Source organism: Bufo bufo, chromosome 6 (genome assembly GCF_905171765.1).
Source record: "Bufo bufo chromosome 6, aBufBuf1.1, whole genome shotgun sequence".
In the NCBI taxonomy this organism is placed as follows: Eukaryota; Metazoa; Chordata; class Amphibia; order Anura; family Bufonidae; genus Bufo; species Bufo bufo.
The window spans coordinates 132,206,490-132,220,128 of record NC_053394.1 but is presented as its reverse complement, the minus strand read 5'-3'; the positions used below and the strand labels follow the sequence as shown (position 1 = coordinate 132,220,128).

The following is a 13,639-nucleotide window of genomic DNA, read 5'->3' as shown; positions in this document are numbered from 1 at the left end:
TAGTAGTACATGAATTACACCCAGTATACTGGCCAAGAGAAGTGGTACTGTGCAGTGTCCATACATACAGAATAAGATCAGATACTGAGAATTACCCCCAGAATACAGGACAGGAGAAGTGGTACTGTGCAGTGTCCATATATACAGAATAAGAGCAGATACTGAGAATTACACCCAGTATACAGGACAAGAGAAGTGGTACTGTGCCGTGTCCATATATACAGAATAAGAGCTCATACTGAGAATTACACCCAGTATACAGGACAGGAGAAGTAGTACTGTGTAGTGTTTATATATACAGAATAAGAGCAGATACTGAGAATTACACCCAGTATACAGGACAAGAGAAGTGGTACTGTGCAGTGTCCATATATACAGAATAAGATCAGATACTGAGAATTACACCCAGTATACAGGACAGGAGAAGTGGTACTGTGCAGAGTCCATATATACAGAATACGATCAGATACTCTGGATTACACCCAGTATACAGGACAGGAGAAGTGGTACTGTGCAATGTTCATATATACAGAATAAGAGCAGATACCGAGAATTACTCCCAGTATACAGGACAGGGGAAGTGGTACTGTGCAGGGTCCATATATACAGAAAAAGAGCAGATCACCCAGTATTGAAGCACTATACTACACAGCACTGCTACTCTGAATATGCATGCACACACATACTCTCTTCTCTTATCCTTTATACTGGGCAAAAACTGCACTAAAGCTGATGTATAATAATAATAATAAGACACCGATGTGTGCAAGGCTGAAGGCTAAATTGCCGCCCCCTGCAGTCCTAGCACAGTATCATCTGATGCTACAGTCTCACTTTGCCTCATGAACAGGGCGCCCCTACTTGTAGAACCACCAGAACCAGCAGCAACAACTTGAAGTAATTGTTTTCTGTATGACTTTATCAGTCTCTCACATCGTTGTGGAGGAATTTTGGGCCACTTTTTCTTTTTTTCTTTTTTAAACTTGTTTTTATTGCGCTGTAATTCATAACTCCAGGGCAATGAAGAATACTTCCCAGTGAGGATACATACACTGCGTGCAGAATTATTAGGCAAATGAGTATTTTGACCACATCATCCTCTTTATGCATGTTGTCTTACTCCAAGCTGTATAGGCTCGAAAGCCTACTACCAATTAAGCATATTAGGTGATGTGCATCTCTGTAATGAGAAGGGGTGTGGTCTAATGACATCAACACCCTATATTAGGTGTGCATAATTATTAGGCAACTTCCTTTCCTTTGGCAAAATGGGTCAAAAGAAGGACTTGACAGGCTCAGAAAAGTCAAAAATAGTGAGATATCTTGCAGAGGGATGCAGCACTCTTAAAATTGCAAAGCTTCTGAAGCGTGATCATCGAACAATCAAGCGTTTCATTCAGAATAGTCAACAGGGTCGCAAGAAGCGTGTGGAAAAACCAAGGCGCAAAATAACTGCCCATGAACTGAGAAAAGTCAAGCGTGCAGCTGCCAAGATGCCACTTGCCACCAGTTTGGCCATATTTCAGAGCTGCAACATCACTGGAGTGCCCAAAAGCACAAGGTGTTCAATACTCAGAGACATGGCCAAGGTAAGAAAGGCTGAAAGACGACCACCACTGAACAAGACACACAAGCTGAAACGTCAAGACTGGGCCAAGAAATATCTCAAGACTGATTTTTCTAAGGTTTTATGGACTGATGAAATGAGAGTGAGTCTTGATGGGCCAGATGGATGGGCCCGTGGCTGGATTGGTAAAGGGCAGAGATCTCCAGTCCGACTCAGACGCCAGCAAGGTGGAGGTGGAGTACTGGTTTGGGCTGGTATCATCAAAGATGAGCTTGTGGGGCCTTTTCGGGTTGAGGATGGAGTCAAGCTCAACTCCCAGTCCTACTGCCAGTTTCTGGAAGACACCTTCTTCAAGCAGTGGTACAGGAAGAAGTCTGCATCCTTCAAGAAAAACATGATTTTCATGCAGGACAATGCTCCATCACACGCGTCCAAGTACTCCACAGCGTGGCTGGCAAGAAAGGGTATAAAAGAAGAAAATCTAATGACATGGCCTCCTTGTTCACCTGATCTGAACCCCATTGAGAACCTGTGGTCCATCATCAAATGTGAGATTTACAAGGAGGGAAAACAGTACACCTCTCTGAACAGTGTCTGGGAGGCTGTGGTTGCTGCTGCACGCAATGTTGATGGTGAACAGATCAAAACACTGACAGAATCCATGGATGGCAGGCTTTTGAGTGTCCTTGCAAAGAAAGGTGGCTATATTGGTCACTGATTTGTTTTTGTTTTGTTTTTGAATGTCAGAAATGTATATTTGTGAATGTTGAGATGTTATATTGGTTTCACTGGTAAAAATAAATAATTGAAATGGGTATATATTAGTTTTTTGTTGAGTTACCTAATAATTATGCACAGTAATAGTCACCTGCACACACAGATATCCCCCTAAAATAGCTAAAACTAAAAACAAACTAAAAACTACTTCCAAAAATATTCAGCTTTGATATTAATGAGTTTTTTGGGTTCATTGAGAACATGGTTGTTGTTCAATAATAAAATTAATCCTCAAAAATACAACTTGCCTAATAATTCTGCACTCCTTGTACATCGATGTTAGGAACATAAAAGAGCTGCGGAGTTACATACAGCAATATTTCTGTTTTCAGAACTAACTAGTCTTTCCATAACTAACAGAGAAACCAAACAAACAGTTGAGCTACCAACTGTCTCCTATTGTCTCCTGGGGAAGAATATCATCCCTCTGATATTTAGGGGGTGGCACACATAGAAGCATCATTGTCGTCCGGTGTTTAGGTGAACTATCGTGGAGATAGCCTCCCGGTATTACATCATCAAAGTGGTGGAATAGGGTGGGTTCCTAATAGTGTGTAATTTAGATCTAATTGTGTGGGGTAATAAAGTAAGGAATTTTTCCCAAACTGCAAAAAAGTGCTTTACATTGCGTTCTTTGTGGCGAGCTGCTTCTCCTAAAGGTAGGAGAGCTTATCAGCTTTGCAGACAGAGGCTGAAGGATTTTATAGTGTTCCCTCTGGATATTATGCGTATATTTGTCTATAAAGCTAAAGATATCCCATTTGGAGTCAAAGGGAGCATGTGGTATGAGATGTTTAGTAGCAAAGGTGTGTATTTTGGTCCAGAACGCTTATATCTGGGGGCATCTCCACATACAGTGGTAATGAGAAGCTTCAGGTTCACCATATTTGAAGCATTGAGAAGACATGTATAATCCCATTCTATATTCCCGTAGGGGTGTCAAGTAAGCTCTATGTGTAATCTTGAGCAGAATTTCAAGTTATGGCAGGACTGGGAGCAAAGCTTAGGGAAGACCAGCATGACGGGGGGTTGGCTCAGGGAGACCCATGGAGGTGGTGATATGTTAGTTGGTAAAAGGGGAGCGGTCTAGAGAGTTTAGGGGGATAGGTTAATTTGAGCTTAGGGGTGGGGGTTAAGGGGTTAAAAGGAGACAGGGAGAGGAAGGGAGCCATTTTAGGTGGGAAGCAAGAGTACCGCCCGCCCACCCCAATGTTTTCTTTTAGGTGGGTGTGATAGTGTTCTGGGAATGATGGGAGTTCGTGGGTCTTGGTCGGTGAGGTAAGAAATTGAGGGAGAAAGTCTTGTCATGGCGGCTATGGCGGGGGGAGGTCCTTGAAGTTGGTTTATTCACTGGTGAGGATGATGGGAGGGCTCCGTGATTGGGGCTGGACTCCCAGTGGTGGCGGAATTGAAGGAGGGGCCATTCAGCGGTGCTTCCGAGCTGGCGGGCAACAGCTGGAGGCAAGATGGCACTCTGGTGGAGTATTACAGTTATTTGGGGCTTCAAAGACCTCCCTTTGATAGGAATTGATTACTGTCATGGTTATTTTATATGACAGCCTGGTGTCCAAGTCTTTATTAAAGGTAAAGAGGGGTATGGGGATGTTTGGGGGGAATGGATCAGAAAAGAGGTGCAGGTAGTTGGGGACATGTCTTTAGGGGCATAGGAGGATGAGAAAAGGGGTCGACCGGCAAGTAGCCAATACCCCCATCATGTATCTGGAGGAAGGGAAGAAGCGGTGGAACTGATCAGTAGCTGATAGGATCAGTGAAGGAGTAAGGTCTGCATCCTCTTGCTTCCATTTATTTAGAGAGAGACTAGAAGTAGAATAGGCTGTTGGTGTGTGGAGAAATGTGTAAATCTTTGTTATAAGGGCTTTGCGAAGGGCAGTGTTGGAGATGAAGTGTGTATTCAAAGATGACAACCACTCTCGTGGAAACATCTTCGGTAAGACCTCTCCCTCATAGCTCTGGGTTTGCAGAAAATGGAAGAAAGGGAAAGTGGTATTTGGGAATTTGGGTTGTAATTCCATAAGGGTGAGCATCTGCTTTTGTGGAAAGCTTAATAGTTGGCTAATATATGTGTCTGGGGACAAAACCTTGATCTATTGCGGTGTCAGTGTAGAGAGATGACCCCTGTCTCAATCTACTATGTATCTAGCCACCGCTGCTAAGGTATATAGGGAAGTTATAGGGAGTCTGTCATCAACCTGACCGGATTTAAGGTTACATTCAGACGACCCTATGTGTTTTGCGGTCTGCAAATTGCGGATCTGCATAACATGGATACCAGCTGTGTGCATTCTGCATTTTGCGGACTGCACATGGCCAGCCCTATGACAGAAATGCTTATTATTGGCCACAATTGCAGACAAGAATAGGACTTGCTCTATCTTTCTTGCGGTGCCGCGGAACTACGGATGCGGACAGTACACGGTGTGCTGTCTGCATCTTTTGTGGCCCCATTGAAATTAATGGGTTTGCATGAGCCCTAAATCGATCACATAGTTCAGTGGGGCACAAAGACATGACACAAATGTTACCTGTGTTTAGTTTTTCAGATCCTCCAAATTGCCCAAAAAGTTGTTTTTATCAAAAGAAAAAGGAAAAAGTGTTGCACCGTGATAGCCAATAGAAAACTAGTTTTCATAAAGGGACTGGTGATGTCTCGAAAGCTCGCTATGTAACATCATTACTTCTATTTTTGTTAGCCATTAAAAGGTATCAAACCTGCAATATTCTTATTTTGTTTCTCTTAATGAGAGCACTAAACTAGTCGTTTTTATGATATGCTAATGAGCCATTACAAGTGCCTAGTGGCTGAGTGTTTACTGAAAGTGCCCTGGATCCCTTGCCTTATTTGCACCTAACTACGCCACTCAGTAAGCTCCGGCCAGCCCTGTGTCATCATATTTCCCTGTAGCACCTTCACGCATCACCGCTGGGCCCGGGCATGCACAGTGTTCTGCCCACTGTGGGCAGAGGCACAGACATATGCAGTGCGCATGCATCGATTTCGCACCAGTAACCGACTGGCCAGAGCTTACGGAGAGACGGCGTTAGGTGCAAGTAAGGCTACTTTCACACTAACGTTTTTTGCGGATCCGTCATGGATCTGCAAAAACGCTTCCGTTACAATAATGCAACCGCATGCATCTGTCATGAACGGATCCGGTTGTATTATGTCTTCTATAGCCACGACGGATCCGTCTTGAACACCATTGAAAGTCAATGGGGGACGGCTCCGTTTTCTATTGTGCCAGATTGTATCAGAGAAAACGGATCTGTCCCCGTTGACTTACATTGTGTGCCAGGATGGATCCGTTTGGGTCCGCTTCGTCAGGCGGACAGCAAAGTGCTGCAGGCAGCGTTTTGGCGTCCGCCTCCAGAGCGGAATGGTGACTGAACGGAGACAAACTGATGTATTCTAAAAGTCGCCCCATTTTGTAGGCAGTTCCAAATTAATAGAAGGCGGGGCAACACAAGTAGGCGGGGTCAAAAATACCATGGTGCAAAATACCACCCCAGCAGAACCAAATAACAAAGTGTAGTACGATATACTGCCCCAAAAGCTGGTCCTCTGTGGTAGCCATCAATAGCTACCATCTTCTGTCCTCCTCCTCCAGTTGTCTATGCAGCAGGGGGCTTAGGAGGTGAGGTTGAATTCAGGAGGGCATGTGTGGTCGCTGGTTGGGTACATGAATACCTGATTCTCATAGCGTTAATTACTGTTGAGAGCTCATTATGTACCCAGTCAGCGGCAGAGAGGAGGACTTGGGTAACATCTGTGTCATGTCTTTGTGCCCCACTGAACCATGTGATCGGTTTAAAACCAGTCAGGTTGGTGACAGACTCCCTGGTTCCCATTTACTTTGGTCTGTTGAAGGATGTGATATGGCATTCTAGCTCTTCCACCCCCCTTATGTAGGACCTATATAGGTAAATAATTAGTTTCTCGTCTCAAGGACGGAGGTAAATTGGCAATGACTGCAACAAATAGAACAATGGTAACTCAATCATTTTAAGAATATTAGTCCTATCCTTGTTGGGAAGGGTTAATTATTAAGGGAAGAATTGTTTTGCAGTCTATTAGAGCGAATGTTGGAGAGCAGTTTAAAATCCTGGTTAAGGACGGATATCGGGCGATATGATTAGAGAAGAGTAGGGTCCTTTTGGGATTTTGGAAGAAGGGTTATTCTGGAGTCCATGAAGGAATCAACCGGGATGTTTTTCTTATAAATTGTGTTAAAAAGGCGTGTCAAATGAGGGATTATATCTGGTACTAATAATTTATAGTCTGGAAATTCATCTGGGCCTGGAGCTTTGCTCTTGTGTGATGTGGTGATGACACCACATACTTCCCCTTCTGTAATATCAGAATCTAAGAGATCCTTGAGGTCGTTGGGGATGCCTGGTAGAGGTAGCAAGTCTAAAAAGATATCGATTGCAGTCATGTTGGCCCACTTTTCTTTACGACATGGATTCAGTTCATTTAGGTTTTTGGGCATTCGTTTACGTACAGCTCTCTTAAAGTATTTCCACAGCATTTTAATCAGTTAAAGTCCAGGTCTGGATTTGAATTGGGCCATTTTTTTTTTTTAGCAATTCTGTTGTAGATGTGCTTGGGATCATTGTCCTGTTGCATGACCCAGTATCAGTCAGGCTTTAGCTGTTGGCTAGATGGCCCCACATTTGACTCTAGAATACTTTGGTATACAGAGTATTCATGGTTGACTCAATGACTGCAAGGTGCCCGAGTCCTGTGCCTGCAAAATGAGCCCAAATCATCACCCTTCCATCAGTGTGCTTGACAGTTGTTATAAGGCGTTTGTGCTGATATGATGTGCTTAGTCTTAACCAAACATGGGGCTTTGCATTATGGCCAAACATCTCCTCTTTGGTCTCATGTGTCCGGAAGTCTTGTGGTCTGTTCAAATGCAACACTGCAAACTTGAAGGGAATCTGTCAGCTCCGAAGCACTCCCAAACTAGAGTAAACGGGTTATACTGTAATTTATGCCAAGTTCGGTTATGTAATTTTTATCTGCATACTCACTTGCGTTTCGACACAGTGCTCAAACAAACCAGCAGTAAAATGTATTGAGAGGACTCCTCTTTATGTGCGAGAGCTCAGGAGTCCTCTCAATGCATTTTACTGCAGGTTTGTTGGAGCAGAGCACTGAAAACACAAGTGGGTATTAAGACAATCATTACATGACCAGACTTGGCGTAACTTACTCTAGTTTGGGGGATGTTTTGGAGCTGACGGATTTCCTTTAACCCTTGCTGTCATGTTCTTTTTAGAAAGAAGAGGCTTTCACCTGGCAACCCTTCCAAAGAAGCCAAGAAACATGCCAACTGAAGCTTGTAGAGTCTTTTGTTTTGTTGCAGTTTCTCTGAGCATTGCATGGTCTGACTTTGGGGTAAATTTCTTGGCACGTCCACTCCTGGGAAGATTGTCATTTGTCTTGAATATTTTCCACTTGTGAATAATCTTTCTCACATGTAGAATGATGGACTTCTGAGTTAATCCTTTCCTATTGCTCCCTGTCCAGCTGCTGATTAAGGTGCTGATCAGCCTTCCTATTTAACTGGGTTATGGATTCACCTACTTGCCTGAGTTTTTAGGTTTTCTAGTCTCTATTAACCAGAGAAGGTGTGATCTCTTGTCTGACTACCCATGTACCGTACCTTGCCTGTCTACCGATTCTGCTCCTTGCCACCTGCCCCGATCTTGGAATCGACCGGTACTACACACATACTCAGCTTGCCCCGACCTTGGAATTGATATCTGGAATATGTATATACTAAGCCTGTCCTGACATTGGACCGTGTTCAGACTACGCTTTTTGCCTGTTTCCTTGATGCTTTGCACTGATGTCTCTGACGCCTGTGGTCAGCTGCCATCTACACCAGACTATGGATCCACCTCCTTGCCTAAGTTTTGAGGTTTTCTATTCTCTAGTAACCACTGAAGGTGAGATTTCTTGTCTGACTACCTGTGTACCGTACCTTGCCTGTCTACCGATTCTGCTCCTTGCTACCTGCCCTGACCTTGGAACTGCTAGCCGGACTACACACATACTCAGCCTGCCCTGATTTTGGAATTGCTATCTGGAATACGAATTTACTCAGCCTGCCCTGCAATTGGACTGTGTTCAGACTAAACTTTTTGCCTGTTCACTCTGTGCTTCACACTGGTGTCTCTGACCCCCGTGAGTCAGCTTCCATCTTCACCAGGACTACTCCAGGAGGTGGCGGCCTGGTTGGTTCCCTGCAGTGGAGTCCAGATCCCTGTACAGGGGTTAAAGGGTGAATATCGGGGAGCTGCCAGGACAGCGCCCTTAGGTTTAGCCCAAAGTCAAACTGGTTAGTTGGCACAGTGGGTCCACACCCACTGCCCATTACAATTTCAGGTTGTTTTGAAATGGCCTTATAACACTTCCCAGACGGGTGGGCCTCAACAATTGCTTCCCTGAGATCATTGCTGATGTCCTTCCTTCTTGGCATTATCTTAAAACTCGCCTGAATGCTCCAGACCAGCAAACTGACAAACATCTGCATTTATAGAGGTGGTCACACTTGCTGATGATCAATAATCAAGGGCATTTGATTAGCAGCAACTGGCTACTATGTACCCTCCTAATTGCTATGGCTGCAGTAAGGGTGTACTTAATTTTTTACACACAGCTTCTGCATTTCATCCCTGAGGTTGTATTCACCTAAGGGCTTATGCACACAACCGTATGTACTGTGCAGTACACAAAACACTGATGCACAAAATAAACGGATGACATCCGTATTGAATCCGTTTTTGCGGATCCATTGTAATAATGCATGTCCTTGTCCGCAAAACGGACAAGAATGGGACATGAATATGGAACAGACATTCGGAAATGGAATGCACACAGAGTAATTTCCGTTTTTTTGCGGACCCATTAAAGTGAATGGTTCGGCATACAGACCTGTAAAAAAACTGAACGGAAATGGGAAAAAAAGCCTGCATGAGCCCTAATTTTGAGATTTCCGCATACATATGTACATATTATACACTGCTCTATACACTTGTACTATTTGCATCTATGCTATATACTATATGTACGACATACCACACACTGTCCCATAGACACATGTACAGTCCATACATAACCAATATATACCTGTGCTTCATATCCTACACATATGTACTATCCACACCTATCTTATATACACCTGTACAATATACCATTCACTGCTCAATACTGTAACCAAAATACACCTGTAAATCATATCATACACACGCAGATCATACTACACACTGCCCTACATACTTGTACTATTTGCAGCTATGCTATATACTATATATACCTGCACATCACCAAACACTGTTCAGCTGACATATGAACTGTCCACACCTACCCCATAGGCATATCATACACTACCATATACACGTTTACTACCCACAATATCCCATATACCCCTGTACATAATATTAATCACTGATCCAGATATACACAAGTAATTCCACAACTTACCCCACATACACCTGCACATCGTATCATACACAATACTATATCCACCTGTACAATGTACCATTCACTGCTCAATACACACCTATACAGCCCATGTGCATCATATCATATACTGCCCCAATACATATTTACCTTCCAAACTTTCCCCATATACACTTCTAAATCATATCATCCAATACTCATACTGATGTACTACCAACACCAAACCCATAATATATATCAGTACGCCATATCATTCGCAATATCATACACACCTATCCCATATTCACCTAAGCATCATTTCATACACTGCCCTATACACATGTACTATCCACACACTGCCTGTTTATTGTCCAGGTCACCCCATATACACACATGTACTGTCCATAATCTCGTCTCCATCAGTAACATCATACATGCACATGTTCTTATTCATACATGTATTGTCCATTATCTCATGCATGTACTGCACCCCTTTACACGTATTATCCCTATGCCATATGTATTAACTCCAGTGTACATCACATCATAAAATTCACTGCCCTACACATGCACTATCCACACCTCCCCCATATACTCCTGAGCATCATATAATAAACTTCCCTAAAACACATGTGCTATCCACACCTACCCAAAATATACTTGTACATCATATCATGCATTGCTGTATACACACACACACACACACACACAAAATATCCACACCTACCCCATATATACCTGTGCACTATATCATACACTTCCTCTAAACACATGTATTATCCACATCTATACAATGCAAACCTGTACTTTATATCATATACTGCCCTATGCACATGCAATATCCACACGTACCTCATATATATAGCAGTACATCATATCATACACTTTCCTAAACACATGTATTATACACAACTACACAATGCAAACCTGTGCATCACATCATATAGTGCCCTATATACATGCACTATCCACACCTACCCCATATACACTTGTGTATCATTTCATACACTGCCCATTACACAAGCGTATATGGGGTAGGTGTGGATAGTTCATGTGTAATGGGCAGTGTACGAAATGATACACATGTACTATACACACCTACCCCATATATACCTGTACATCAAATATATCATACACTGCCCTATACACATGCACTATCCACACCTACCCCATATACACTTGTGTAACATTTCATATACTGTCCATTACACAAGTACTATACACACCTACCCCATATTTACCTGTGTATCATATAATACACTGTGGTATACACATGTACCCCATATATACCTGTACATATATCATACAATGCCTTATACACATGCACTAGCCACACCTCCCCATATACATTTGTGCAATGGAGAGTGTATGAAATGATACACAAGTGTGTATGGAGTAGGTGTGGATAGTGCATGTGTATAGGGCAGTGTAGGATATATGTAATGTACAGGTATATATGGGGTAGGTGTGTAATAGGCAGTGTATGAAATGATACACATGTATTATATACACCTACCCCATATATACCCGTGTATCCTATAATACACTGTGATATACACATGTATTATACACACGTACCCCATATATACCTGTGTATCGTATGTGGTATATGGAATATATATATATATATATATATTAGGAATGTATAGTGCATGAGTAATGGGCAGTGTATGAAACCTGTATGATACCTGTGTATTGTACAATGCAGTCATATACACATGTACTATCCACACCTACCCCATATATATCTATACATCACATATATTGTACACTGCTCAATACACATGCACTATCCACACCTCCCCATATAAATTACATCATACACTGCCCTATACACATGTACTCTCCACACCTCCCCATATACATCACATCATACACTGCCCTATACACATGTACTCTCCACACCTCCCCATATAAATCACATCATACACTGCCCTATACACATGTACTCTCCACACCTCCTCATATACATCACATCATACACTGCCCTATACACATGTACTCTCCACACCTCCCCATATACATCACATCATACACTGCCCTATACACATGTACTCTCCACACCTCCCCATATACATCACATCATACACTGCCCTATACACATGTACTCTCCACACCTCCCCATATACATCACATCATACACTGCCCTATACACATGTACTCTCCACACCTCCCCATATACATCACATCATACACTGCCCTATACACATGTACTCTCCACACCTCCCCATATACATCACATCATACACTGCCCTATACACATGTACTCTCCACACCTCCCCATATACATCACATCGTACACTGCCCTATACACATGTACTCTCCACACCTCCCCATATACCTCACATTATACACTGCCCTATACACATGTACTCTCCACACCTCCCCATATACATCACATCATACACTGCCCTATACACATGTACTCTCCACACCTCCTCATATACATCACATCATACACTGCCCTATACACATGTACTCTCCACACCTCCCCATATACATCACATCATACACTGCCCTATACACATGTACTCTCCACACCTCCCCATATACATCACATCATACACTGCCCTATACACATGTACTCTCCACACCTCCCCATATACATCACATCATACACTGCCCTATACACATGTACTCTCCACACCTCCCCATATACATCACATCATACACTGCCCTATACACATGTACTCTCCACACCTCCCCATATACATCACATCATACACTGCCCTATACACATGTACTCTCCACACCTCCCCATATACATCACATCATACACTGCCCTATACACATGTACTCTCCACACCTCCCCATATACCTCACATTATACACTGCCCTATACACATGTACTCTCCACACCTCCCCATATACATCACATCATACACTGCCCTATACACATGTACTCTCCACACCTCCCCATATACATCACATCATACACTGCCCTATACACATGTACTCTCCACACCTCCCCATATACATCACATCATACACTGCCCTATACACATGTACTCTCCACACCTCCTCATATACATCACATCATACACATGCACTATATACACATACCCATACATACCAGTACATCACATATGTCCTTCACGTGTACTCTCCACACCTGTACATCACATCATACACACACATGTACTGCCCATCAGTAACCTCATATAAGCCCATGTTCTCCTTCATACGTGTTATCCCTGGTGTCATCCATGACCCCATTCCATGTATTATCCCCATGCCCTACATGTACTATCCCTTTTCACATCCTGTCATGCATACATCCAGTACCTATCCTCCCACCACATCCAGGAGCACTCACCGTCCATGCCGCCCCTCTCCGGGCTGTAGTCCCCTCGCCCTGCGGGCTCCCTCTCACCGATCCGAGCTCGAAGGTCAGTGAACATCGGGCGTCCGGGTCATAGACAGCCGGGTGCTGGGGCTGCCTCCCTCCTACAGCAGCAGACACAGGACCCAGGAGGGAGGGCGGATGGATGGAGGGTGTACACCGCCGGTTCACTATCACACTGCCAGCTGCTGCTTCTGCTACACAGATGTCCTGAGCTCATGAGATGCTCTGCAGCTTACAGAGGTGCCAGGTCCCTGTGACATGCTCTGCAGGCTACACTGGTGTCTTGTCCACATGAGACGCCCTGCTGCTTTCACTGGTGAGATGCTCTGCAGCTTGCAGATGTCCTTATGAGATGCACTGCAGAGGACACCAGTGCCTTTTCCATATGAGATGCTCTGCAGCTTACAGAGTTTCTTTCATGTCCTTTTGAAATGCTCTGCACTTTGCACTGTTCTGCAGCTTACACAGATGTTCTGCT

At 43.6% G+C, this 13,639-nt stretch overlaps 1 protein-coding gene across 2 annotated transcripts in view; it reads right to left on the bottom strand.

Annotated features, from left to right (window-relative positions):
• Positions 1–13,639, bottom strand: part of SAMD10 (sterile alpha motif domain containing 10) — a 196,630-nt gene that overhangs the window by 19,201 nt on the left and 163,790 nt on the right. The window contains exon 1 of one of the 2 annotated variants that reach the window (XM_040435141.1): positions 13,132–13,266. The exons of the other annotated variant lie outside the window; for it this stretch is intronic. Coding sequence (XP_040291075.1) covers positions 13,132–13,216 — 85 coding nt within the window. The 5' untranslated portion in view covers positions 13,217–13,266. Of the gene's footprint in view, positions 1–13,131; positions 13,267–13,639 lie in introns of those variants that run through there. 2 annotated transcript variants of the gene reach the window in all.